The sequence below is a fragment of the Ixodes scapularis genome, unplaced genomic scaffold (assembly GCF_016920785.2).
Source record: "Ixodes scapularis isolate PalLabHiFi unplaced genomic scaffold, ASM1692078v2 PGA_scaffold2__306_contigs__length_199485367, whole genome shotgun sequence".
Lineage (NCBI taxonomy): Eukaryota > Metazoa > Arthropoda > Arachnida > Ixodida > Ixodidae > Ixodes > Ixodes scapularis.
This window is the reverse complement of record NW_024609857.1, coordinates 43,986,850-44,011,393: the sequence shown is the minus strand read 5'-3', so window position 1 is coordinate 44,011,393 and position 24,544 is coordinate 43,986,850. Positions and strand designations below refer to the sequence as shown.

The 24,544-nt window shown below is 48.7% G+C and overlaps 1 protein-coding gene across 1 annotated transcript in view; it reads left to right on the top strand.

Annotated features, from left to right (window-relative positions):
* The window catches only part of LOC115311315 (MFS-type transporter SLC18B1), a 228,527-nt gene that overhangs the window by 167,676 nt on the left and 36,307 nt on the right, over positions 1–24,544 (top strand). Inside the window, exon 4 of the mRNA XM_040504104.2 lies at positions 23,819–24,166. Within this exon, the coding sequence (XP_040360038.2) occupies positions 23,819–24,166 (348 nt within the window). The remainder of the gene's footprint in view (positions 1–23,818; positions 24,167–24,544) is intronic.

Genomic DNA, 24,544 nt, shown 5'->3' with positions numbered 1-24,544 from the left:
ATAACACAAGACGCCTCTCCATGTCGGATACTCAGCTCTTTGGACTCTGGAGCACCCAACTAGCAGACCCAACGCGAGAGCGGCGCCCCGAAGAGCGCTTTCGCCAACGTTTCTAACTACCAGACTTTCCGAGCCTCTAACGTAATGAATTACCGTTACAAAATATTTTCGCTGAAAAGTAACGGATTACTTTACTTGTTACGTTACAGATCACTTTCACGTTCCATTTCCCGTAAACTCATCAAGAAAACAATAGAAACAATCTCGATGTATTCAAAAATGTTCTGCAATACTGTTGTCCATTTCAAATTCTCAGGAAAAGAAAAAGACAGTGGAAGACGATGGAAAGAGGCAGAGCCTACTCGACGTTGTCTTCTTGATCCTTGTTTTTCGCCTATTTGTATAGGCCTTGCACGTTTTTCGAATGGTTATCGTGACGGGTCATACAAAGAAATCGTGTCTTATTTTCAGTTCTCCTCTTCACGACTTTTTTTTTTTTAATTTTCTAGCTTTATTTTTCTGAATTGCCTGTTCCATTTCGTGTATTATGTTATATTAAAAAAAATTAACGAGTAATTGAAGTAATCCATTATCAATAATTGTAACGAAATTACTTTACAAATTGCTGCCGGAGAAAAGTAAGGTTACAATAAAAAATTACTTGAAAAAGTAACGAATTAAAAGTAATCCGCTACCTGTGGCGGAATATTTTTTCAAGTCTGATAACCATTCAGCATGGCCGCAGAACCTGACGCTTGCTAGATGGCGCTATCAGCATTAAAAATGGCGCTACCCACAATAAAACGATCTATATACGATTGAGCTACGTCTCTCTGCAATCTCTGAATGCTAAGTTCAATGATAGCGTCCTCCTAATAACAAAGCCCTATTATCTGCCGGAAACGGGTGGTGAATTAATATGTAGCGCTGGAGGAAAATCTCATGCTAGTGTTTGAAGAACGGAAGACACGAAAGAATAAGAGTGTATTTTAAGGAAGAGTTAAGGCCGTTTCCTTACTTATTAAATGGCCGCTTGTGATGAATGTGGCTTGAATACGGATCTCATAATATTGTTTATGCGGGACTAAAGAAAGGCACTATGCAGTCATCAACATCCATCGTTCACCGTGCATGATTCTCGCTTTGCCGGATACTGTAAAACCCTTTATTTTCGCGGCCATTATTTTTTGCGAAACGGTCACAGAGCAGATAATCGCGGCCATTAAATTTCGCGAATTCCAGACGCCTGTGATGAAGCTATTAAAGGGGCCCTCCGGAGCTTTCTGCGATCGTCTGTTTATATTGTTATATTGCGTAGTAGGTGCAAGTTAATATGTATACAAAGTTTTAGATTACAAAACCGTTTATTAAGCAGATGGCAGAAGAAATATATCGGGACTATGTTCTCTTGGAAGAGAATCCCCCATTCCCTGCCGATCGCTAAAACTTGACCAATGGAAATACTGCGTCCCGCGGTGAATGCGAACGTTTTTATTGCAACACTTTTTAAGCTTGTTGTAAATTAGAGTTTCAGAAAAACGTAAACTGATTGTCGTGCGGGAAACACAGTCCGCAATTATCGCTCCAAAACCAGCGAACTATGTTTTCTCCCCGCAAGCTTGTTGCTAGGGTGTGATGCGTCGGCGCGTCGGCTCGTCTGCTTCCCGGGGCGTCTGCAGGCGTGTGTTCGCAGGACACATGTTCCTTCTTCCCGTGGATCCAGACTCCGAAGCCAGCTTTGCAATCCTTCCACGTCAACGAGTCAAACTTTTCCTTGTCATCTGTGGAATGCGACTGCGTATTGCAGTAGCAGCGCGACGGTGCGGTGCGACGAACGACGACTGCCGAGCACAAAGTCCGGGTTCCTTGACGACGGTCCGCGCGTGTTCGAGAGATTCCTCCGCGGATCGGCGGTCGGCGGCGTTGGTGACGCGCAGTGACGCCGGGATCCTTCGCTTGCTATTGGCTGACGCGTAAAGAGATGCCCCTCCCGTTTTCCGGGGTCATCTCAGAAAGGGGGGCTTGCCGGGAACTTTGATAGCAATTTTAGTAGGGAAATCCGCCGCGCATGACCGTAATTTTATGATTTTTAGAATCCTTGGGGCCTGCAGCTTGAGTTACCGCCATAAATAGACCATCGCAGAACGCTCTGGAGGGCCCCTTTAAGGACCGAAATTTTCGCGGGCGCTTAAATTTTGCGAATTTTCCGTTAGCGAAGATCGCGAAAATTAAGAGCACGCGAACATTAAGGGTTTTACAGTATGCTAAATGTACCGCCGACAGCGAGTAGAATAGTTTGCAGGTTTACGATTTTTTAATTTGTTTTACGGAAACTAAATTATGCATACCCATTTAATTGAAAAAAAAATCTAAGTGCAGAAATATATCCAAGGTGTTACTTTTAGAGTGTGACATATTTCTTTTAAAAAAGCCGTGAAAGCTACGCTTATGCGATTTGTGCAGGTGATCTATACGGCCAGGGGAACATTGTATAAGGGGCTAATTGTAATGATCAGCCGGCTAATAGAATAAATTTGTCAATTAACTTTTTATTTAGTAAAATAGGCACACGGTTTGAATTAGAAAGTTGCTAAGCATCATCGAAAACCACTATATCAACACTTTTCAGAAGGAAATAAAGCTGGGGTAGAATTTTCCGGCATCCTAAAATAGCGCTCGATTTGGACGCGTTTCTAGGTTTCGGTTTTTTATTGGAGCGCATGTTTGTACCCACGGACCACCGGCGAGCAGCACTCCTGCTCGCCGGTGGTCGCGGAGCGAAGACACCCCCTCGCCTTCCTCGCAGGATCGAGAGAATTATGGCGCACGTGTGATGCCCGTCTCAGCCACTGAGGAGCAGGACCGCGGGCGCAGAGATGCGCTCCGATAAGAAACCGAAACCTAGAAACGCGTCCAAATTGAGCCTTTTTTAGAACGCCGTGAAATGATGCCCCGACTTTGCATCCATGTAGAACGTGTTGAGTTAGTGGTTTTCGATGACGCTCAGCAAGTTTCTAATTGGAAGCATATGTCCGTTTTCACCTCTAAAAAGTTCATTAACAAATTTTAATTAATTAGCCGACTGATTGTTACGATTAGCCCCTTATACAGTGTCTCCTGGCCGCATAACTCACCTGCACAAACCGCCTAAATATAGCTTTCAGGGCTTTTTTCAAACAAATATGTTACATTTATAAAGAAACACTCTCTATATATTGAAATATAAATACAAGAAGGATACCAGATTTATCGTTATTATGTGTTCGGTGTTGCTATGACGACAGACGCAAACGGAACGTTTTGCACCTGAAAGCTTCGGTAGGCAGAATAGATTTCTGCTCCATCCTTTTTCATAAATTCTTACAAAACACTATAATGATTAATTATTTCCGATTGATGTCAATGTTTTTGTTAAGACATTGAGCTCTTCCGTGCCAAATAATCGCCCCAACGTTCACGAACCGCGGATCGTATCAATATTTTTTGCGCCGCCCACTCACGTGGCATTTGGGGAAGTCCATGTTGACGTAGAAGATGGCCGAGGAATGAAATGTAAATTCAATTTGGCATGTATGTTGGCAGACGTCACTTGTAACTTCTTGTGCAACTTCGTAAACAGTACTTAATTTAAATTACAGGTTACTCTGAACCAAAAGTAGCGTAATTACGCTTCGACTACGTTCTAATTTATCTGCAAAAGTCCCGAGATACGAACACAATATACCGTAAAATGCCGTAAAGACACCCCATCCGGAGATATCGCCCATAGTGTTTTTCTGGCTAAATCTTTGTAACATAAAAATTCAGAAACATCGCCACCCTCTCATTCCCGTTGGACGTCAAGCTATGTCCGACGGGAATCGTGTACCGACGGCGCAATCTGCGGTAGCACTACGTCCGAGAAGCGAATTCATAGCGGATCTTCGTGTTTTTGTCCACGATCTGCGCCTGCGATATCGATTCTTAGCTGTAACACGCGCGAGTTGTTCCCGCGTATATATTTCACCGTGAAATGCGATTCTGTCGCGCCCGCGATCTGCGGTGTTCCCTTAAGCCTTCCCTGCCTTTCTCTAGAATCCTCCGACCACATAGCTGCGAGCAGATTGTTGCGAGATCAAAACTGGTTTGAGCCCGCTGCGCCATTGTCACTCCGCAAGCAAGACAAGACATTCGGGGGTCAGGATGTGTCCGTGCTGCGTCTCACCATGACTTGGAAATCGGTGAAAGCTATATCTTGAATAAGACAATTGTAGCGATAACGCGTGAGCGTAAGACCGAATTACCACAATCTACATTTATGATGCGCTCATTACACTCCGTTTCCCTTTAAGTCTAACCACAGTCAACGTTTTGATCACATGGAGCCAATCACGCAGCAATCACGCACAAAAACAATAATTGGCTGCAGCTTTGTTCATTCGACCAAACCCGATGAAATGCGGTAGCTTTACAGGAACATCGTCAGTAAAAACTATTTGGAAGGGAAATTTCAAGGACGGCATGGAAGACGATGTCCTAGAGGACGACGTCTAGGCGACGTCAAGAATGAAGGACGACGTCTAGGCGACGTCAAGAACGACGTCAAGGACGACGCCTAGGACGACGTCGAGGACGACATCCTAGAGGAAGATATTAGAGACGACGTCTAGGACGACCTCTAGTACGATCTCAAAAATGACCTCTATAACGACGTCGAGGACGACGACAAGGATGTCAGTTCACGTCAGCTTCAGATGGTGGCTCTTGCGAGCTTACGTGACGTGGGCTTACGCGACCGGCGCTTAACAGCTTACGAGACCGGCGCTTGAGTACGGGCGCTTCACCCACCGGCGCTTCAGCCACATACGCTTTAGCCACCATCGCTTCAGCCGCGAGTTCTTTTGCCACATCGCCGCAGCCACAGGCTTTTTGTGACCTTGATTACGCCACCTTGAACGTGGTTGGGCTTATAAAGCTACCGCCTTAAAGAGCGAAGGACCGCGGCACATTCACTTTTGGCTTCGTTGGTCACAGCAAGCGCACAGCGGCGATGAGCTCCGCTCCTGTGGTCGGACTTAAAGTGTAACGGGGTTCTGAGGCCCTAATCTACACTGTGGGACCAAGTGGGACCAAAAAAACCGGGACATCCCTATTGGAAAACCCCAATATAAACAGCGCATTATGGATATTGGTAAACAATATCTTTTTATTGTATTGCAATATTGGAAAACATTACATTTATTTATTGTATTACAATAAGGATTTGTTATGGGATTCCAATATCCATAATACGCTGAAAATATTGGAATCCAATACCATATTGTCACGGGTGGTGACCAAAAAACAGGAAATAAAAAGGAAGAAATAAACGTTTAATGTGGCGAACTTGTGCCAAAAATAAAAGAGTACAAAAGAAAACAGCAGAGCGTCGCGGGCGTCGATGTCGGCGAAACCGCAGGATCGAGCGCAGAGGCGAGACTGACTCGACAAGGTCGCGGGCGGCCTCTTATCTAGAGTGAGTCACTGTCTCGAAGATTCGGCGGGGAAGGTTCGAGCGTAGCGCGCTCGGGGCGAGAATGAACACGCACTTTCTAGAACAACAAAAGCAGGGATAAACGATAGAACTTATGTTCGCAGCAAGAATATACGAGAACCTTCTGCAAGTCTGCGCGCGGCATTATCCCCCCCTTTAAAAGCGCATCGTCCCGATGCAGCACAAACCGAAAACAAAGCAAACAGAAATAACGGTAAAGAGTCATTTGGAACACATAAGGTCCACAGTACTATCGAGCGTAGTACGGCTTCATGCGCACGACGTGGACGACTTCTGGTCGTGGAGGGCGGCGTGATGAAGTTCGTGTTCCATCGGGCATCACCTCGTAGTTCAGATCCCCGAGTCGACGAAGCACTTTGTAGGGTCCAAAGTAGCGCTTTAGTAGTTTCTAGCTGAGACCACGGCGGCGGATCGGTGTCCACACCCACACCCGGTCTCCGGGTTGAAAGTGGACGTCCCGTCGACGAAGGTTATACCGGCGTGCGTCGACTCGCTGTTGCTCTTGAATCTTGATTCTTGCCAGTTGACGAGCTTCCTCCGCGCGTTGAGAGATCAGTTGGGCGTCGTCGTTGCCATCATCGGTTGGCACGTGAGGCAGCATGGCGTCCAGCATCGTGGTAACCGTCCGGCCGTGTACCAGTTGGAACGGCGTCATTCCTGTGGTTTCTTGTACCGCTGTGTTGTAGGCAAATGTAACGTACGGCAACACCTCGTCCCACGTCTTGTGCTCCACGTCGACGTACATGGAGACCATGTCGGCGATGGTCCTGTTCAGCCGCTCTGTTAGCCCGTTGGTCTGCGGGTGATAAGCGGTGGTTCGTCGATGGCTGGTGTGACTGAGCCGAAGTACCTCTTGAGTCAGCTGTGCCAGGAAAGACGACCCTCGATCTGTGATCAGCACTTCAGGTGCGCCGTGTCGAAGGAGAATAGACTGGACGAAGAACTTGGCGACTTCCACCGCTGTTCCCGATGGAAGGGCTTTTGTCTCGGCGTATCTTGTAAGGTAATCGGTCGCGACAATAATCCACCGGTTTCCTTGCGTCGATGTTGGAAACGGCCCAAGCAAGTCCATTCCGACCTGCTGGAAGGGCGTAGTCGGTGCGGGTATCGGCTGCAGGAGTCCTGCTGGCTTCGTCGGGGGCCTCTTACGTCGTTGGCACTCATGGCACGATCGTGTGTACAGATAGACTGTTTTCGGGAGTCTCGGCCAGTAGTACTTGTCACGAATCCGGGCGAGCGTCCTGCTGTAGCCGAGGTGTCCAGCCGTCGGGTCGTCGTGGCATGCTTGAAAGACTTCTTCTCGCAGGCTGGCCGGAACAACCAGCAGCCAGGCAGGGTTGCTCGTTCCGAAGTTCTTCTTGAAGAGTACGCCTCGACGCAGAATGAAGCTTGACAAGTCTCGGGCCAAGACTCGCGGAACTGAACTTCCTTGACCTTCGAGGTGTTCGATCACGGCGCGAAGTTCCGGGTCGTCTCGTTGAAGTGCTCCCATGTCGGCATCTGTGACTGCGCCGAGAAAACGGGCGTCATCGTCGTCGTCAGTGCTTTCGGTAGGAGATTCGACTGGGGCCCTAGACAAACAGTCGGCGTCGTTGTGCTTGCGGCCAGACTTATGCACAATTGTTACGTCGTATTCTTGCAGTCGAAGGCTCCAGCGAGCGAGGCGTCCTGACGGGTCCTTGAGGTTGGCGAGCCAACAGAGAGCGTGGTGGTCCGTGACAACGCGGAACGGGACCCCGTACAGGTACGGGCGGAACTTGGTTAACGCCCAGATGACAGCGAGACATTCCTTGTCAGTCGTTGAGTAATTTTTCTCTGTCTTGCACAGTGCCCTGCTTGCGTAAGCGATCACCCTCTCTGCTCCGTCTTGCCTCTGGACGAGTACCGCGCCGAGTCCGTCGTTGCTGGCGTCAGTGTGAACTTCCTTTTCCGCTGATGGATCGAAGTGTCCGAGGATAGGGGGTGACTGGAGTCTTTCCTTCAGGTTCATTGAACGCTTGTTCTTGCTCCTCCCCCCACTGGAAGTTCACGTCGTCCTTCGTCAGATGCGTGAGCGGTGCAGAAATTTTGGCAAAATCGTGAACGAAACGTCTGTAGTAAGCGCACAGCCCAAGAAATCTTATGACGGCTTTCTTGTCTGATGGCTTCGGAAATTTAGCAACAGCGGATGTCTTTGCAGGATCAGGGCTTACGCCCTGAGCACTCACGACATGACCCAGAAATTTGAGCTCGCCGTAAGCGAACCGACATTTTGACGGTTTTAGTGTCAATCCAGCATCCTAGATAGCCTGTAGCACGGCTCGCAAACGTCTCAGGTGCTCGTCGAAGTCGCTTGCGAACACCACGACGTCGTCGAGATAGACGAAGCAGCTTTTCCATTTCAGGCCGGAAAGAACGGTGTCCATTACGCGCTGGAACGTCGCCGGCGCCGTGCACAGTCCGAACGGCATCACCTCAAACTCGTACAGTCCGTCCGGCGTGACGAAGGCAGTCTTCTCACGATCCCGTTCGTCGACCTCGATCTGCCAGTACCCACTCTTCAGGTCCATCGACGAAAAGAATCGGGCGTGGCGCGGCCGGTCCAGGGTGTCGTCGATGCGTGGCAGCGGGTAGACGTATTTTTTTGTTACGGCGTTTAGTCCACGATAGTCCACGCAGAACCGAAGAGTCCCGTCTTTCTTTTTCACCAGGACTACCGGTGAAGCCCACGGACTGTTTGAGGGCTGGACGATGTCGTCGTCGAGCATTTCTTGGACCTGCTTCTGGATGACTTCTCTCTCTTTCACAGAGACACGATACGGTGACCGATGAGCAGGAAGTGCGTCGTCATCAGTAATAGTTCGATGTTTCGCAGCCGTCGTTTGGCGCACCTTTGACGACGTGGAGAAGCACCCACTGAACTCGGCGAGGAGGTCACTGAGTTGTCGTCGTTGTGGAGTAGGCAGGACTGAATCGATGTCAAACTGCGAATGCGGTGTTGTCTCGTGTGACACCGAAGAGATGTCTTCTGCTATTCCGGCGATTCTGGCTGAGTCCACGAGCTCCTCGGCGTGACCCACGGCGGTGCCTTTCGTAAGGTGCTGAGCCTCCTGTCGGAAGTTTGTTACGAGTGCAACTGTGCGTCCGTCTTGGAGCTCCGCGATGCCTCTTGCGACGCCGATCCCTCTTCCCAGAAGCAACTGGAGGCTTCCCTCGAGCAGAACGTCGCCGCAGAAAGGCCCGGCGATCCCGATGGGTACGAAAACACTGGACCGCGGCGGTAAGTTCACGTGATTTGCAAGGACTCGGACTGCGGATGACGTCGCTTTGGGTTCCTCCAGCGCTGGAGCAGGTTGTCGTAGCGTCAGCCGGTTTTTCCGAGGTCGATGACGGCGCCATACTCGCAAAGAAAATCCATTCCTTGAATAACGTCTCTCGAGCAGTCTTGCAGAACGACGAACTTGGCAGGGCACGTCTCACCGTGGATCTCGACGCGAGCAGTGCAAATCCCGACTGGTGTGATGAGGTGCCCTCCGGCGGTACGTATTTGTGGGCCATCCCACGGCGTCGTCACTTTCCGAAGGCGTTGGGAGAGCCTCCCACTCAGGACGGAGTAGTCTGCTCCGGTGTCGACGAGGGCCGACGCGTCATGGCCGTCGATAACGACGTGTAGGTTATTCTTCACCGTTGCAGGAGCGTCGCTTTGGTCTCTGGTGGTGTTTGAGTGGGGGCCCTCCGACGTTCGTGGAGGATCTTGGCGTCGGTCGTCTTCGGCAACTCCACCTCCAGGGGTTGCCGCGCCTAGTTTCCCCGGCGAGGAGCGAGGGGCGACAGGCTTTCACGTCGGGGTCGGTGCATCGGCGAAGCTGGACGTCGTGGTGACGGCGACCGGAACTCTCGGCGGGACGCAGGCTCGGGGGACTGGGGTCGTCGCAGATACTCGTCGAACTCCCGAGGGCGTTCACCATACCGGGGGCGCGGGTCGCTTGGGTGGAATCCGCGCAGCCCGAGTCGTCGGTATGGGCATCGGCGGTACACATGGTCAGCTTCCCCGCAGTGGTAACACAGGGGGCGTCGGTCGGCCGTCCTCCAGACGTCTGTCTTCCTAGGCGCAGGTCGCTCTGGGTGAACGTGCGCCTGATCTTCATGTCGTCGGGGGTACTGCGACGTTGGGGCGTCTCTTCGGGGCGGCGCCGGGGCTTGACGGGAAGCTTGTGGCGGTCGTCGGGCCATGGCGGCGTAGCTCAACGTCGGTTCCTCCGGTACCACCGTGGTGACGGGAACCTCTGGTTGGAGCGCCCGATGCACTTCTTCTCGAACAGCCTCGGTGATGGAAAGGGGCGGCGGACAGCTGGTGGTTGGCAGCAACCTTCACAGTTCCTCCCGGACGACCTCCCGAATAATCTCGCGGATGTCCGTACCAGGAGCGTTTCCGCCGCTAAGCAGCGCGGCTGCAGTGACGCTTGGCTGCCGCTGGTAGTAGGAAGCGCGCGCTTGGAGGGCGCGCTCGATGTTTGTCGCCTCGGTGACGAAGGCGTCGACGGTTGCCGGCGGGTTGCGGACGAGGCCTCCGAAAATGTCGTCCTTCACGCCGCGCATCAGGATACGCAGCTTCTTTTCCTCGGTGGCCTGAGGGTCGGCGCGGGAGCTCAGGCGCAGGACGTCTTCTACGAAACTGGTGACGCTCTCATTGGGGCCCTGGGTCCTGGATCGCAGCAAATCTTCGGCTCTCTCTTTTCGGTGTTGATTGGCGAACGTGCGCGTGAGCTCGTTCTTGCAAAGCTCCCATGAAGCCAAGGAAGCTTCGTGGTTTTCGAACCAGCGCCTTGCAGTTCCTTCAAGCGAGAAATAAAGGTTCTGCAGGCGCTGTTCGTCACTCCACCCGTTGTGGCGAGCCACGCGCTCGTACTGGTTGATCCAGTCTTCGACGTCCTCGTAGAGTTCACCGAAGAAGGGGGCAGCCGTCCGCGGTGCGACGGGCATGTAGACGACGGGAGAAGCGGCGGGGGCTTGCGACTGGTTGGCCATCGTCGTGTTCTTCGGCTTGGGTTTGTCCAACAGCAAACCGTACTCAGGATCCTCTTCCTTGGTGCGGCGGCTGGTCCGAGTTTCAGGTTCCGCGGTGAGTGGTCTTCTCACCGAGTCGGAAATCGGACTTGCACTGCGGGCCCTTGGAGGGGAACGTTGCACGGGCATGCGGTACCCCGCACCTCCACCAAAATGTCACGGGTGGTGACCAAAAAACAGGAAATAAAAAGGAAGAAATAAACGTTTAATGTGGGGAACTTGTGCCAAAAATAAAAGGGTACAAAAGAAAACAGCAGAGCGTCGCGGGCGTCGATGTCGGCGAAACCGCAGGATCGAGCGCAGAGGCGAGACTGACTCGACAAGGTCGCGGGCGGCCTCTTATCTAGAGTGAGTCACTGTCTCGAAGATTCGGCGGGGAAGGTTCGAGCGTAGCGCGCTCGGGGCGAGAATGAACACGCACTTTCTAGAACAACAAAAGCAGGGACAAACGATAGAACTTATGTTCGCAGCAAGAATATACGAGAACCTTCTACAAGTCGGCGCGCGGCAATATAAACCCTTATTGGATCCCCATGTGTCGTATGGGGATCCAATAAGGGTTTACGATTCCAATATACTCAGCGTATTATGGATATTGGAATCCAATATCTTATATCGGCTACCAATAAAACTATATGCGAGTTGGAATATCACGTTCAGCACGACATTTCTTTGCAACGCAGTCTCTTCTTGTGTGTATTTCTGAGTGATAAAATAAAAAGTGTTGTTGTTGTCAAATTATGAATAAAGAAGCAAAACACTGGGCTTATCCATACCAAATATATTTAACATATTCCTGAACTGGAGGATCTGGCATTTACTGCAAAAGAAAGTTAATTGTTTAGGACCCTCATTCAAAAACTTGCTGTTTGAAAACAGAATGTGAAATCTTCACCTTTTAATGAAAGCAGCACCTGCTAGCTGTAGCCATATAGAAACTGCAAAATAAAAATTTGTGATTAGTTCGCAACAAGTAGCAACCCTTCACTAAGCCGGATAGATTCAAAATTATGTCTGCGTTTGATTGTGGAAAAATAAGCTTCCATTCCACTGCCACGGATCATTCTGAGCTCCGTCAATTAAATAAACCTATCGGCTCGTCTGGCTTCACAGTTCCTGCTTTGCACCTAACTAAAGTATCTGGAATGCTCACCTTTGAGGAAAAACAAACTGGTGCTTGCTTGCTTGTAGGCCACGGAAACTGGAAGAGAAATTTGCGATTAGTTGCGTTCAAGTAGCAATTACATTCAGTAGCCCCGTAAAGTACACTAAGTCGAAAAGATTAAAACAATTACATGCGCAGGACATAGATAACCTCTTGCAACGTAACTGGGCATACGTCAATGTCGCTCGCGTGTATTACAGAAAAATAAGCTTCAATGCACGAGCCCCCAGTCGTTCCGAGCTCTGTCAATTAGAAATGCTGTACCGGTTGTCTGGCTTCAGTATTCCTGCTTCGGGAATCTGGAATTCTCACCTCTGAGGAGAAGCAAACTGGGACCTGCGGGCTCTTAAGCCTTGGAAACTGTCAGAAAGATTTGCGATTAGCTGCGTCCAAGTACCAATTTCTTTGACCAGCCACCTACAGCACACTAAGCCAGATAAAATCAAAATTACATGTGCGTGACATAATATGCCTCTTGTGACAAAACTGGGCACATGTTTTGTCGCCTACAGCAACACCGAAGCCAGACAGACAAGCGATACAACATATTTAATTGACGGAGCTCAGAACGACTGGGGACGCTTTCACTGGAGCTTGTTTTGCTACAATACACGCGTGTATTGCAGCAAAACAAGCTTCAGTGAAAGCGTCCCCAGTCGTTCTAAGTTCCGTCAATTAAATATGCCGTACCGCTTGTTTGGCTTCAGTATTGCTGCTTCAGAGGAAACTAGAAAATCTGGAATTCTCACCTTTGAACGAGAGCGAACTGGCACCTGCTGGCTTGTGGGCCGTGGAAACTGCAAGAGAGATTTTTGATTAGTTACGTACAAGTAACAATTTTTTTCGAGTAGCTTCCTACAGCACATTCAAATTACATGCACGGGACATAGATGCCTCATGCGACGGACCCCCTTCATCCTTGTTTTCCATTAACTCTGCTCACCTTCACCACCCGCCTCCAATTTCTGCGCTACTTCTTTAATCTCGATTCCCTGGGTCCCAAAGGCCATGCCATGGCTTGTGCCAGTCACAGGTCTGTCAGCTCTCCAACTGGCGCCATTGTGGCAAAGACGCCAAAGCACCTGGCGCTTGATGTGCTCTTTTAATATTTTGAGCATTGCTGAAAACAGGTGGATGGGTGTCTGGTATGCCCTTTGATTAGTTGCGGATCGTTTCGAATCAGAGGGTAGGCGCTTCTGCGATCTGAGCGCATGCTCGGTATTTAACAATAGTTGAAATTGAACTCTGCAGGAATCTTCAATCATAACAAACAGAATGTGCATGCCAAAAGGCTTAGCAATTGAAACACTCACCATCTATCTATTTTCGTTTCTTGTCCGCAAGAAGCTGTCGTATATGTAGCCTCCCTTGCTTAAGCCGCTCCTCCCTAGTGTCCCGGTTGGGTCTCGTCCTGGTGAATCGTCGGTGGAGACCTGAGGTGCAGTCAACATCAGATTAGACCTTTTGAGACAGAACCATATACTTGCTGGGAGGAAGTACACCCAAACGAATTTTAGCCATGTCATTCATAGGGAGTTTTAAAATGAAAGGCCTGACGTGAAATGAGACGTCAATACTGACGCACCCCTTTTGCGAACCTAAAATTTTGAAGGCCTTGTCCCCCTAGCTAGGGGGACAAGGCACATGAATCCGGGCATGTGGATGAAATTTTTACCCTAAGATCCTGACTCAATGCCCATCCCCGAATATTCGACCACAACACTTTTAGAAAAAGATAACTTTTTAGAAAACACCAAGTCATCGACCACCCCTACAAAAGCCTGAACCAAGCCTACTCGTACCATGGCTTGTTTGCTCCGTGCCGCCTTGAGTTAATTCGGGCTGACAATTTTTTTTTCAAATGGAACCCAGATTCTTAGTTTTGGTTTCACTTGTAGAGGCAGGTGGATACTTTTGTAAAGCTTCCTCCCTATGCACTTCTGAGTCAACATTTTTGCAATGGCCAACCCCCGGGCTGTGATTTTTGCGCTCCTTGACAAATGCTGAAACTCATATAGCAGTGATGTGATTGGCCTAAGCCGTTTTGGAGCAGAAAAAGTGGCCTTTGGAGCAGCCAAAACAGTGTTTTGGAGCAGCAAAAGTAGCTTTTAAAGCATATATTCTAATAAAAATAAAAATATTTGTTTTACATGCTGGACACGCGAAGAGAATCATGCTCGCCGAAATAAACCAATTATGGTGAAGGTCGGCCACCTGGGAGTCTTTCAAAATGTAACTGAAATGCCAATGACATGACACATTTCTTTTTGCTTTTTGTAACATTCTGCAAGACTGGAGCAAGCTTTGCTTTAGCTTAGGGTAGTAATGGATGTCCAATTTCAATGTCTCCAAAGAAATATTGCGACATCCCACAAGTGTACAGTGATGTAGGCATTGCCAAGCAATTCCGAAAAACTGCTTGCCACCGTTTTACTGGTTGCCGACGTGCCAGATTTTTGTCAAAACTAATTAAATGTAAAACAATGAATTGCAAGCGTCCCGGCTGGTGCCTTTGTTGTGCAATTATGTTCGCATCGTTGGTTCACATGCACCTGAGGGTAACTCCTGCAGGCTTGCAGGTCACGTGCTTCGTCGCGCGAGCGAAACGGCTGTTCGATCGAAACCGAAACCATGCCTCTCCGCTCTGCCGCCAACTGGTTGCCAAAAGTCTATGCAAAATGTAACTGCCCAGCATGCGACAAAAAAGAGTCCAGCGCCGCGTACTTGCAAGGCCGGCAGGTGAGGTATGAGATAAACACAGAAAAAAAGAACCTGAGCGCATTGATACAAGACATCGCGAGCCAGGGTTGCTTTGTGCAACGACTGAACTCGAGACAAACAAGCGCGCTCTGTGGGTTCAGCGTGCAGACATTCCCTTCTTTGCTTCAGCTCACTTCAACTTTTCTTCGCGACACATTTTTCACGTACCGGGGTCCCTCTCGAAAGAAAGCCCACCAAGAGAAACCTAGGTAATCAATACTTCGACACAGCAGTCTTTGAGCTAGAGAGGGATTTTGTAGCAGCGTATGTTTTAAACAAGAACATGAATGTTGATGAACATGCGGCGGTCCTTATGTTTCAGTTTAGGAAGCTCCATATCTCCAACGTCTTGCGGCCGTTGATTTCAGGAGCGAGAGCTTCAGCTCAAAAAGTAACTCCCGCCGCGCCGAAACATAGTTTCGTTTCACAGCGTCACGTCATGGCTGGTACCCAGCACGCTAGCGTCGCAGCACAAACACACACGCCGGCAACTATCGTTAAAAAAAAAAAGCGAGACGAGACTTACGCTTACGAGACATGAAAGGAGAGACGGCATGGCGGAAAAAACCATGCAAAAAACCATGGACGATTGATGCAGGGTATTTTGTGTCGGGCGGCCGTTTGTGCCGCCTAGCTCATGCATGCTCAGTTACGGTACTTAGTTTAGTTTCAGTTTTGATAGGCGACCAAAATTGGCCCTTTGGCGCAGATTACCCATATTTTGGCAAAATGTAGCAGGATGTAGCAGGGTTAGCCCCTTGGCGCAGTTTGGCGCAATTGGCGCAGCCATCAAATCACTGATATAGGCGGGCAATAGCTCGTTTTGAAAATACTTGCTCTTGGTGGCCGAGAACAAACTCGTGTTCCTGATTGGCAGCCATTTGCTGCGAAGAATACCTGCACATATCCTAAAGAACCCAATCTTAGTCTAACACAGATGCTTTGGCCAGACAGAGACGCAAAAGCCTGACACAAGACCACTATAAAGACAGGAAATAGAGTGTCTGTGAGAAATAAAACACACTACTCAGATAGGCATCAATCACTCACCTTGAAAACATTTGCCATGAGCGGCAAAGAGCAAACTTCTGGCCTTGATTGGCTGGTGCTCGCCACCAAGACCTGCATGTATAAGAAAGACCCGGTCTTAGTCAAACTTGGGTGTTTTTGCAGAAGAGACACAACAAAATACTAATGCAAGAGCAGAACACATAGGAAATGGCATCCAAGAGGAATGAAACACAAAACTCATACAGGCGGGTAATAGCTTACCTTGAAAATACTTGCTCTTGGTGGCCGAGAACAAACTTGTGTTTCTGATTGGCAGCCATTTGCTGCGAAGATTACCTGCACATATCCTAAAGAAACCAGTCTGAGTCTAACACAGATGCTTTGGCCGGACAGAGACACGAAAGTCTGATACAAACCACAGAAAACAGGAAATAGTGTCTGCGAGAGATGAAAACAGACCGAGGTGGAGAGGCTCATTCTGTTTCATCTTAGTCAAAAAGTGTAGCTCATTTTGCTAAAACAATGCATATTTGCTAAAAAATGTATAATATATATTTTGCCCCACTTAGCAGAGTTTACTGCCAAGGGTACCTGCAAACCAGAATAAGTCAGACTTAGTCAGTTTTTTTTTTCTTTTGATGAGCGACAACAGAATCCTAAACGGGTGATGAAACAAAATATAAGCCTACCAAGCCAGACTAGTTTGCCTTGATGCAAGTACAGTGCCTCGGCCGACAAATGAGTTTCTATTCTTGGTCACTTGTCATATTTGATGGGAATAGTAAAGTAAATGAAAATAAGGCTATCTTTCTTGCAGCCGACAGCTGCAAACGAAATTCATATACCTCGATAAACGACCTAAAAATAGAATTGGGTGGTGGCCAAGTGGTTTATGGTGTCAAATTTCAAATTTACAGACTGTGTAGTTCTGTTTTAAGTCCTCCTGGTGTATATTTTTATCCTTATTAATTTTATTTAATTTTTTTTTGAGGCACTAGCACATAATTTATATGCTAATTCAACTTTAGAAGCGTTTTAAGAATACTCCACGGCTTAATAGTGCTCGTAATAATTTCTCATGACGAGCGGCTTTCAATTTTTTTCTTGCTCTCGCTGCTGCTTGCTTCCTCACCCTTAAAATGCTGACAACTCGACACAAAAGTAATAAAAAAATGTGCTTCAAATGTGATGAAGATGAGCATTTCCAAGTTGTACCCCTGCTTCATGCCCTGACCATGCTACCATACCATAGCTGAGCACAGCGACGAATGGTCCCAGGTGCTGTGACCCGACCGTATATAGCCTTACGGTGTGGCATAACTCATGCAGCCCCTATGCTTGATGATGGAGCCAGTGTGCGAGGTGCGACCTGCTTGAGCTGTGCAAGCCAGAGCTTTACAGCCTGCAAAGGGTGGGAAGATGCCCCTCCCCTTGCAGAGCTTGCAATAGCCCAGCAAGAAGCTATTGCAAGCACTAGGGAGCCAGTGTGGGAATAAAAGCACTTCTGAATGTGAATTAGTGTGTAAATTATGCGTCTATACGTTAAAACTTTAAAAAAAAGTATTATTTATAAATACAAATATATATATATATATATATATATATACTGTAAACGACTAAATTTTCGCGAGGAACTAATTTTCGCGAATTTTGCGAATCACCTACAAACGCGAAAAATACGTCCCGCGAACAACTCGGGCAATATGTGAACACTCCGGAAGCTAAGCTCGGTTCGCGAAAATTAGAACCCGCGAATAATTTCAAATTTTCAGCTTTGCCCCGATTCGCAAAAATTTGAGCCCGCGAAAATGAAGTCGTTAACAGTATACTAAAAAAAGGCAAAAAGAAAAGAAACGTCTCCAGGTGGGTTTGAACCCAGAGCTCCACTGCGCTTGATTTCAGTTCCCTAAGGACCACTTCAGACGGGGCAACGTTTCTAGCAATTTTGAGGTTGCTGGCGGGTTGTTCCCTAGGTTTTCCCAGATCAGCACGAATTTCTGAGATCAGGTTCGGCTCAAAACAGACAAGCAACTCTAACAAACTGGAGAAGTTTGAAGCGGCAGCAGCCAATCAGGGACGCAATATTTTCACGTGACACCCCTGTGGTGGTGAGGATGACAGCTGAAGACTTGGTCCTGGTTTGAAATGGATCATTTTGGAAATAAACTTTTCCAGAAACATGAGTGAGTATTCTCAACGCCACTCAAAGATATAAAAACACGTTTTTAGCACGTAGTTGTGCGTCTATATAGTGCAAGAAAAATCGAAATTCATGATGATGGCAAGTCATAGCAATTCGGTGGCAGCGTGTGAACGCAGGCGGCCCGTGTTGCTGGTGTTGCGACGTTAAGTTGCTGGGGGAAATTGCCCCGTCTGAAGTGGGCCTTAGGCTCGCTTCCACTGTTCACGCTCAGCAAGCAAGCCTGCTTCAACCGTTCACACCTTAAGGCAAGCTGGACAGCTACAAGCCACCTAAATGTCTAGGTCGTGACGCGACATAACTTATTAAAGGTCTTGCTGTCACTGCCACGACCGGCCAGAGTGAAGTCGAGAAAGAATCATGTAAATCATTTCGTAGCTTTCTTGGAACGACCCCCCTCAAGGGAGAGTCGTCCCTCCGCCCTTCGTCGATTGTTGGACTGACGCAAAGCAACTAGCCGTCTTGGCCCAGCAGTTACAAATAAAAGTGCTCATTAACTCGCCTGCCAGCATTTCAGGTGCCAACCGCAATTTCCGCCGGTTTACCCGACACCCGGTGACAATCTTGTCTGCCAGTGTTCCCGGTGTCAACTGCCATTTCTGCAATCTTTCCAACACCCACTGACAAAATCCCATCTGTACTCCAGGCCTCGACAAGCGCTTACTTGCCTACCGCATCACCCCAAGCCTAAATCCTTAATCTGCAATGAGTCCTGGCTGTTTCCCCTCCTGCCACTCGTTATCCTGCCTTCCAGCGAACATGCCGTGACTCTCCTCTGCCTCTGAAGACAACTTTCTTACATCTTAAACGCGCTCCTCGTCTCTTGCCAACCACTAATCTGGGGTAACCGAGAAAGCGGGTCTGCAACCTCGTTCTTCGAGCCCTTTAGGTACTCGATTCGAAGAGACACCTGCTGAGCTCTGCCGTGAGACAAGTCGCCAAAATTCCAACATATTTGTCTCAACGGGCATCGTTAGCGTTAGTGAACAACCCGCTTAACGAATCCGTGAGACTCCCTGGGGACGACTAGAAGCAGAGGCATACCGAACGAGCCCCACGTTGGATTTTCCATTTTAATGTTGGTTTCTTTATGGAGTTCGCTTAGCTACTAATAATCACCGCCCAATTGGTATGCGCTCCGCCTGTCACCCAGGGAGTGACATACAGCAACGAGAAGACAGCGAATAAGTTGACTGTACCTCACGGTTGCCCGTCGTTCGGAGCCGGCAGTCCAGGCACGCCGACCCTTGTTGTCGCCCGTCGATCAGAGCTCACAGTCGGAGTCAGTGTACAGGCCTGCGGATCGACCTTGCCACGCCAGCGCTGCGTAGACTGGCTGTCCCGGGCTATCACTGCCCGAGTCTCGCTGTGGAATCACCCCGGGATCGTCATGGCCTAGGCTAAATGGCCAGGACTCGCCGTTTCTACCGGTCCGGACTTCAAACCTCGCTGGTGGACCGCTCCGGGGTTCGGCATGGGCCAGGCCAGGCAGCCCGGCTCCGATGTTCCTGCCCAGCTCCAGCCTCGCTCATCACGCACTGTCTCGCGCCAGCTCGTGACTTCTCCGCCGACCGCCTGTCATGACCTCTGCCTAGTCTTTCACCCTTGGCTCCCAGAAAGTTAAGGAAAGGAAATGTACCATTATGTTCAGTGAAGTTCGGTGAGAAGACCCAGGACTCGGACAAGAATGCCGTTATCCTTGGTGTGACCCTATGAGACTCTCTTGCTGCCTTTGCTGGGGTTTATCTAACTGATGTACCTGTCTGAAAAGTAGAAGAAACATATGTGCATAACACTCATTATTCACACGAAAATTTGTCAACATCCAAAATGACCCACGGAGAAAATTATGCGAGGAATTTGTCGGCCACGTTGGCCGAGTTACCCCTCGTGGCCAATGCTTCATTGCAACTTTAATTGTAGTAAACAGTCATAAGGTATATTACAAAGTGCAATTTGGTTTTGTACGAACCTACAACACACAAAACAGCACTCTAATACAATGTGTAGAGGTACCTCTAAACAAATTCCAGGGTTTCATGGAGCCTCCTTCAGATAACTGATGTTGAACATAAAATATGTGCACCAAGGAGTGAGCAAACAGTGACTTCCAATTAGTCTCAAGCACCAGCGACATGTCGACAAGGAGTGCAATGTGTAGAATGTCGTCTAGAAATGTGCATCCAAGATGAAAAGGCGAGATATAACGATATCAGAATAAGATCACACCAAAAAGGTTCCGTTACAATCTAGGCACAGTAATGAGTCAACCGACGTTCAGCCGCGATTCACTTTGCGTTCAGGTGAAACATGGCCAACAAAATATAAAAAACGCGTTTTTTTGTTTTTTTTTGTACATTATTTGCTTTGCGCCGTTGAAAGAAGCACAGTTGGGCGGCGTCACAAAGTCAATCGCTAGCGTTTTTCAAATTCGTTCATCGCCACTCATGGTCTACCCGGGAGGAGAAAAGTACGAGCTGAGAGCCGAGCCGCCGAGCGTCGATTGCGACTTTCCTAAAGAGAAGCCCCGGTAACACTTCGGCGACTCGTCAGCTTCAAAAAACGCCTCTTCGAACCAGCTTCGAACGAGCCTGACGCGCCCGCGAATCCAATGCGCCGAACGGTCGCGGCAGAAAGCACGCCGGAAGGAAGGGGGCTGGAGGCTGAATATCCGAAAGAGACGCGGCGCTGATTTCTACGTCTATTTTGCACATGAGATAACAAACTGGCAAAGCTAGCCGAGTGTGAACAATGACTGACGTTACATTGGAGCACGCGCAGTCGAAATGACGCCTGCAACAGAGCACAGCTAGAGGTTTTCAACAGGGGACACATGCGTTCAAAAAGGCCGCGATTTAAAACTTCACGTCTCCTTTCTGTCCTTCGGTGTTTACTTTGATGCGCGTACACCAAAGCACTCAATGCTGCAAGTAATAAAGTCGTGTATACGTACCTTTCGAAGCAATTGAAAGTGTGTAGGTTTCGGTCGATGCCCACGAGCACAGAGTGGGACGAACGCCAATCCCGCCGGCAGCGCGACGGCGCCGGCTGGCCGGGTCACCGGGTCAGCCGGGTCGTGCAACCGACGCCCGCCCGCTGCGCACTGCGCATGCTCGGCTTCTCGGCTCTCTCAGCTCTCTCGGCCGCTCTGCTGGCTCGGCAGCACGCCGACTCGCGGGCATCGCGGGCTCGCCGGGCTCGCTCCCTTCGAAGTTGGAACAGTTCGAACAGTTTGAAGTTCAACTGCTTCCAAAACGCGAGCTTGCGCGCGCGCGCGCGGGTTGGCGATGGAAACTATCTTCTCGAAAAACGAGGCTGTAACGTATCGTTTGATGGCGCAAATGCACGTATTTTTCACGTCGTTTTTTGTACAGTGTGTGAATCTCGCGAAACAGGCGACGAAAAGTGGTGGGTGAAATGTGCTCGCATGTCGTCGTGGATTTTGTGTACCACGTAGGATTACCCAGAAAGGTGGGTCAATATCGATAACTGTGCGCGTAAGAAGCAACTACATGCACGTGACCTGTCAAACCTATTCACCCTCATTATTTTATCGTGCGAACCGACATTGCCACGTATCGTGTTCGATTTCGGTCCCAACACCGGTAACTTCGAACATATCGTGTTTGATGTGTTTCTCGCCGTCGGTAACTTCGTATTGATATCGTATTCGGTCTGGTGGTTGTGTGTCAACACCGATGGTTTCTTGTTGTGTTGCGATGTTGTGTTGCAACATCGAATTGTATCCCGGTACGTTGGGTTTATCGTTTGGCGATCAACTTTTGTTGCATTACAACTGCAATAAACATTTGTTGGAAAACAATCACTCCAATGAGCACGTCGTTATTGGGCTTTGTCATTAAAAGGTAGGTCCCGGCGGGTGTTCCGGCTATAGTTATTCTGAATGGTTTGGTGGTTGTCTAGTTTCAAACGCGCGAGGCTGTGTGTACTGTGTGCCGTACTAACAGCTGTACATACTTGCACTGTCGATCAATGTTAATGTGTTCGCAACGCAGAACGTTTATACTATGTGTGTATCCACACCCAATATATTTCTCGCGTATTGACGTGTGGATATGCCAACGTAATTCATGTTGGTAACTTGGTATCCGCGTTCTGAGATTTATGCGCGCGATATCATATTGTATTCTCCTTTGGTCCCATGATCGACGACCAATATTTGTATATCGTGTGGCCGTACAGTATGTCCATGTGGGTCACCAATATGCACGCGATGTCGTATTCGATTGCAATAACCGTGTATTATATCGGGGTATTGTGCTCCGATATCGTGTTGTATACCAATAACCGCAAGTTATATCGGGATATTGTGCTCCAATATCCTGTTGTATACCAATAACCGCATACTATATCGGGATATTGTGCTCCGATATGAATTCCCATCGTGCTTATTGGGCTAATCGGATAACAGTACGTTTTATTGGTTCCCATCATCTTCATTGGAATACAATATTTCCAATAAGCCGACTTCATATTGGCCTTTCTCAATGGGGATCCTCCTTCTGGGATTGGTCAGCGGAGCGGTGCTGACCAATCGCAGCAGGCGGCGCGCCCCGGTACCTTGGGACCGCAATTGGTCTTACCGTGCAGATTAGAACCCCTGTTATCTGCCTGCATTTGATCAACTTTCTTGGAAGCGCAGGCTGAAACTAAGTTTATTGGGAACGCACAGTGCTGCACACTTCTCAGTGAAAATGACGAAAACGCTCACCGGATGTGAACGCGCGCGGCTGCAGCCAAAATCGACAACGAAACATGAACTTTCTCGTACCCTTGGGACAGAGTAAAGTGGCGAGCAGTTGTACTGCTAAGGTCATTGGTGGAGGGTTGGCTGTGACTCATGAAACACAATCGCCTGATCGCTGCGATAAGGAGCCATTCAATTTGGACCAAAGCTGGTTTCGCGTGTAGGCCACAAGTTTCAGACAAAACATGACGGTGTACAGAACACATGCTGAACTCTATTTCGCAGTAGGTTTGAGTGAAGCAAATGCCAAACGCTTGAGCGTGCAACCCGGGCGTGGTGCATGCCTGTATGGTCGACGACGTAATTTCAACGTATATAGGAAGGCCATTGAGAATAAAACAGCCTGCGTAATATATTCCCGCTGAGATGCTGTTAAAATATGTCTCCGTTTTGGCGCTAAACAAAAAATACAAAACAATCCCCCCCCCCAAAAAAAAAAAAATATATATATATATATATATTGTATTGCAAATATAAATATTGGATCGCCCAGCGTTTATTCTCAGCCTAGCTGTAGCGCTGGCAGTACGAACCAGATAAAATACCGGTTAGTGCTTGAGCACTAACCGTTAATTTATTAAAAAGTATGCATGATTTTCTGAAATTTTTGACGGCAAATGGAGGCTGAAAGAGCTCTGATTATATGAAGCTCTATGGCGCCGGCTGCGAAAAACGGGCAACAACGGGACCCATTTTCCCGCTGAACTTTTCAGAAAATCACATATAACTTTTTAATAAGGTAATGGTTAGTCTTGAAACTTTACCATCTGGTTTGCGCCACTAGCGATGCAGTTGGGTGGAGAATGAGCATTGGGCGACACGTAGTTTATTTTTCATATGTCAAAAAAAAAAAAAAAAATTGACCGCATCTCTACGTGGTAAATGATGTTGATTGGGGCGAAGCTCTGGTGGTGCTTGTCAGCGTAGACGCTGAGCCGCAGCATGCCGAGCTTTCGTTCGTTTTCATCCATGTCAGAAAGAGAATGTGTGGTATGGAACGTGGTTATATACGGATTTGAGCATTTGACCGCAGCGCCCTCTCGTCTATAAGCGCTGTCATAATCTAAACCACAAGCAATAATTGCAGCAAGGTCGTTTATCCTTTATCAACGATATAATAACTATCAGACGCATTCGCAAATACGCATGCTGATCATAACACCTAGTCTTCATTGCAGGCTATCAGTGCGCCTCATCGATGCGATAAATTATCGACCCTTTCCCCTCCCCAAAGACAAACAATCCTAGCAGCGTTTCTGCTATAGAAAAAAAAAACTATATGATTGTCGTCGTACGCTCACTTACAACGTTATACTCTTTCTTTTCTCGTGCAAGATAAGCGACCAGATCAACGCGAGCCCCGGCTGCGTTCAAGCACTACCGTTCATCATGAGTGCGCCCGTGGTCTCAGACATGCCAAGACGCGGAGAGCGGCAGGTCTTCCAAAAGGCCTCCTCCGAGCGCCTCCAGAACGACGACTTTTCCGGAGAAAAGAGTGCCACGAAGCGGACGTTTCCTTGGTACGGATCCTCGACGAGAGTCGAACCTGCACAGTCGTCGAAGGGTGCTCCAGAGGGATGTCTGCAGAGGCTCAAGAAGGACGCGTGGCTCTTCCCGCTGGTGTACTGCGAGTTCTGGATTTCGGCAGCCTTCTCGCTCTTCCAGCCTTTCTTTCCTGTACTCGTGAGTAAATTCTAAAACCTTTGGCCACAAAAAAGAAAAAAAGAAGCGCAGCACACACACGAAGGTGTGCGAGCATCTACACGGACACCACATAGGCGAATCAAAGCCTGTAAACAACCTCCTTTGTTTCCACGTAACATCATCATGCTCGGATGTCTCCAACTCAGCAATTATGGCCCGAAGCCGACGCCGGGAGTCCTTCGACGCATTCACGTTACTCGAGACCAAGCCGAACGCCGACGTGGGCGGACCGCAAGTTTGCCCGCTTCTTTTGCAAGGGTTGGGGTGACATCAACACGACGGCGAGCTCTGTTTGACTCTGATGGAAAGATAGGTGAGTAGTACTCAAGGCAGCTTGCATTAAGCTCTATTCAGCAT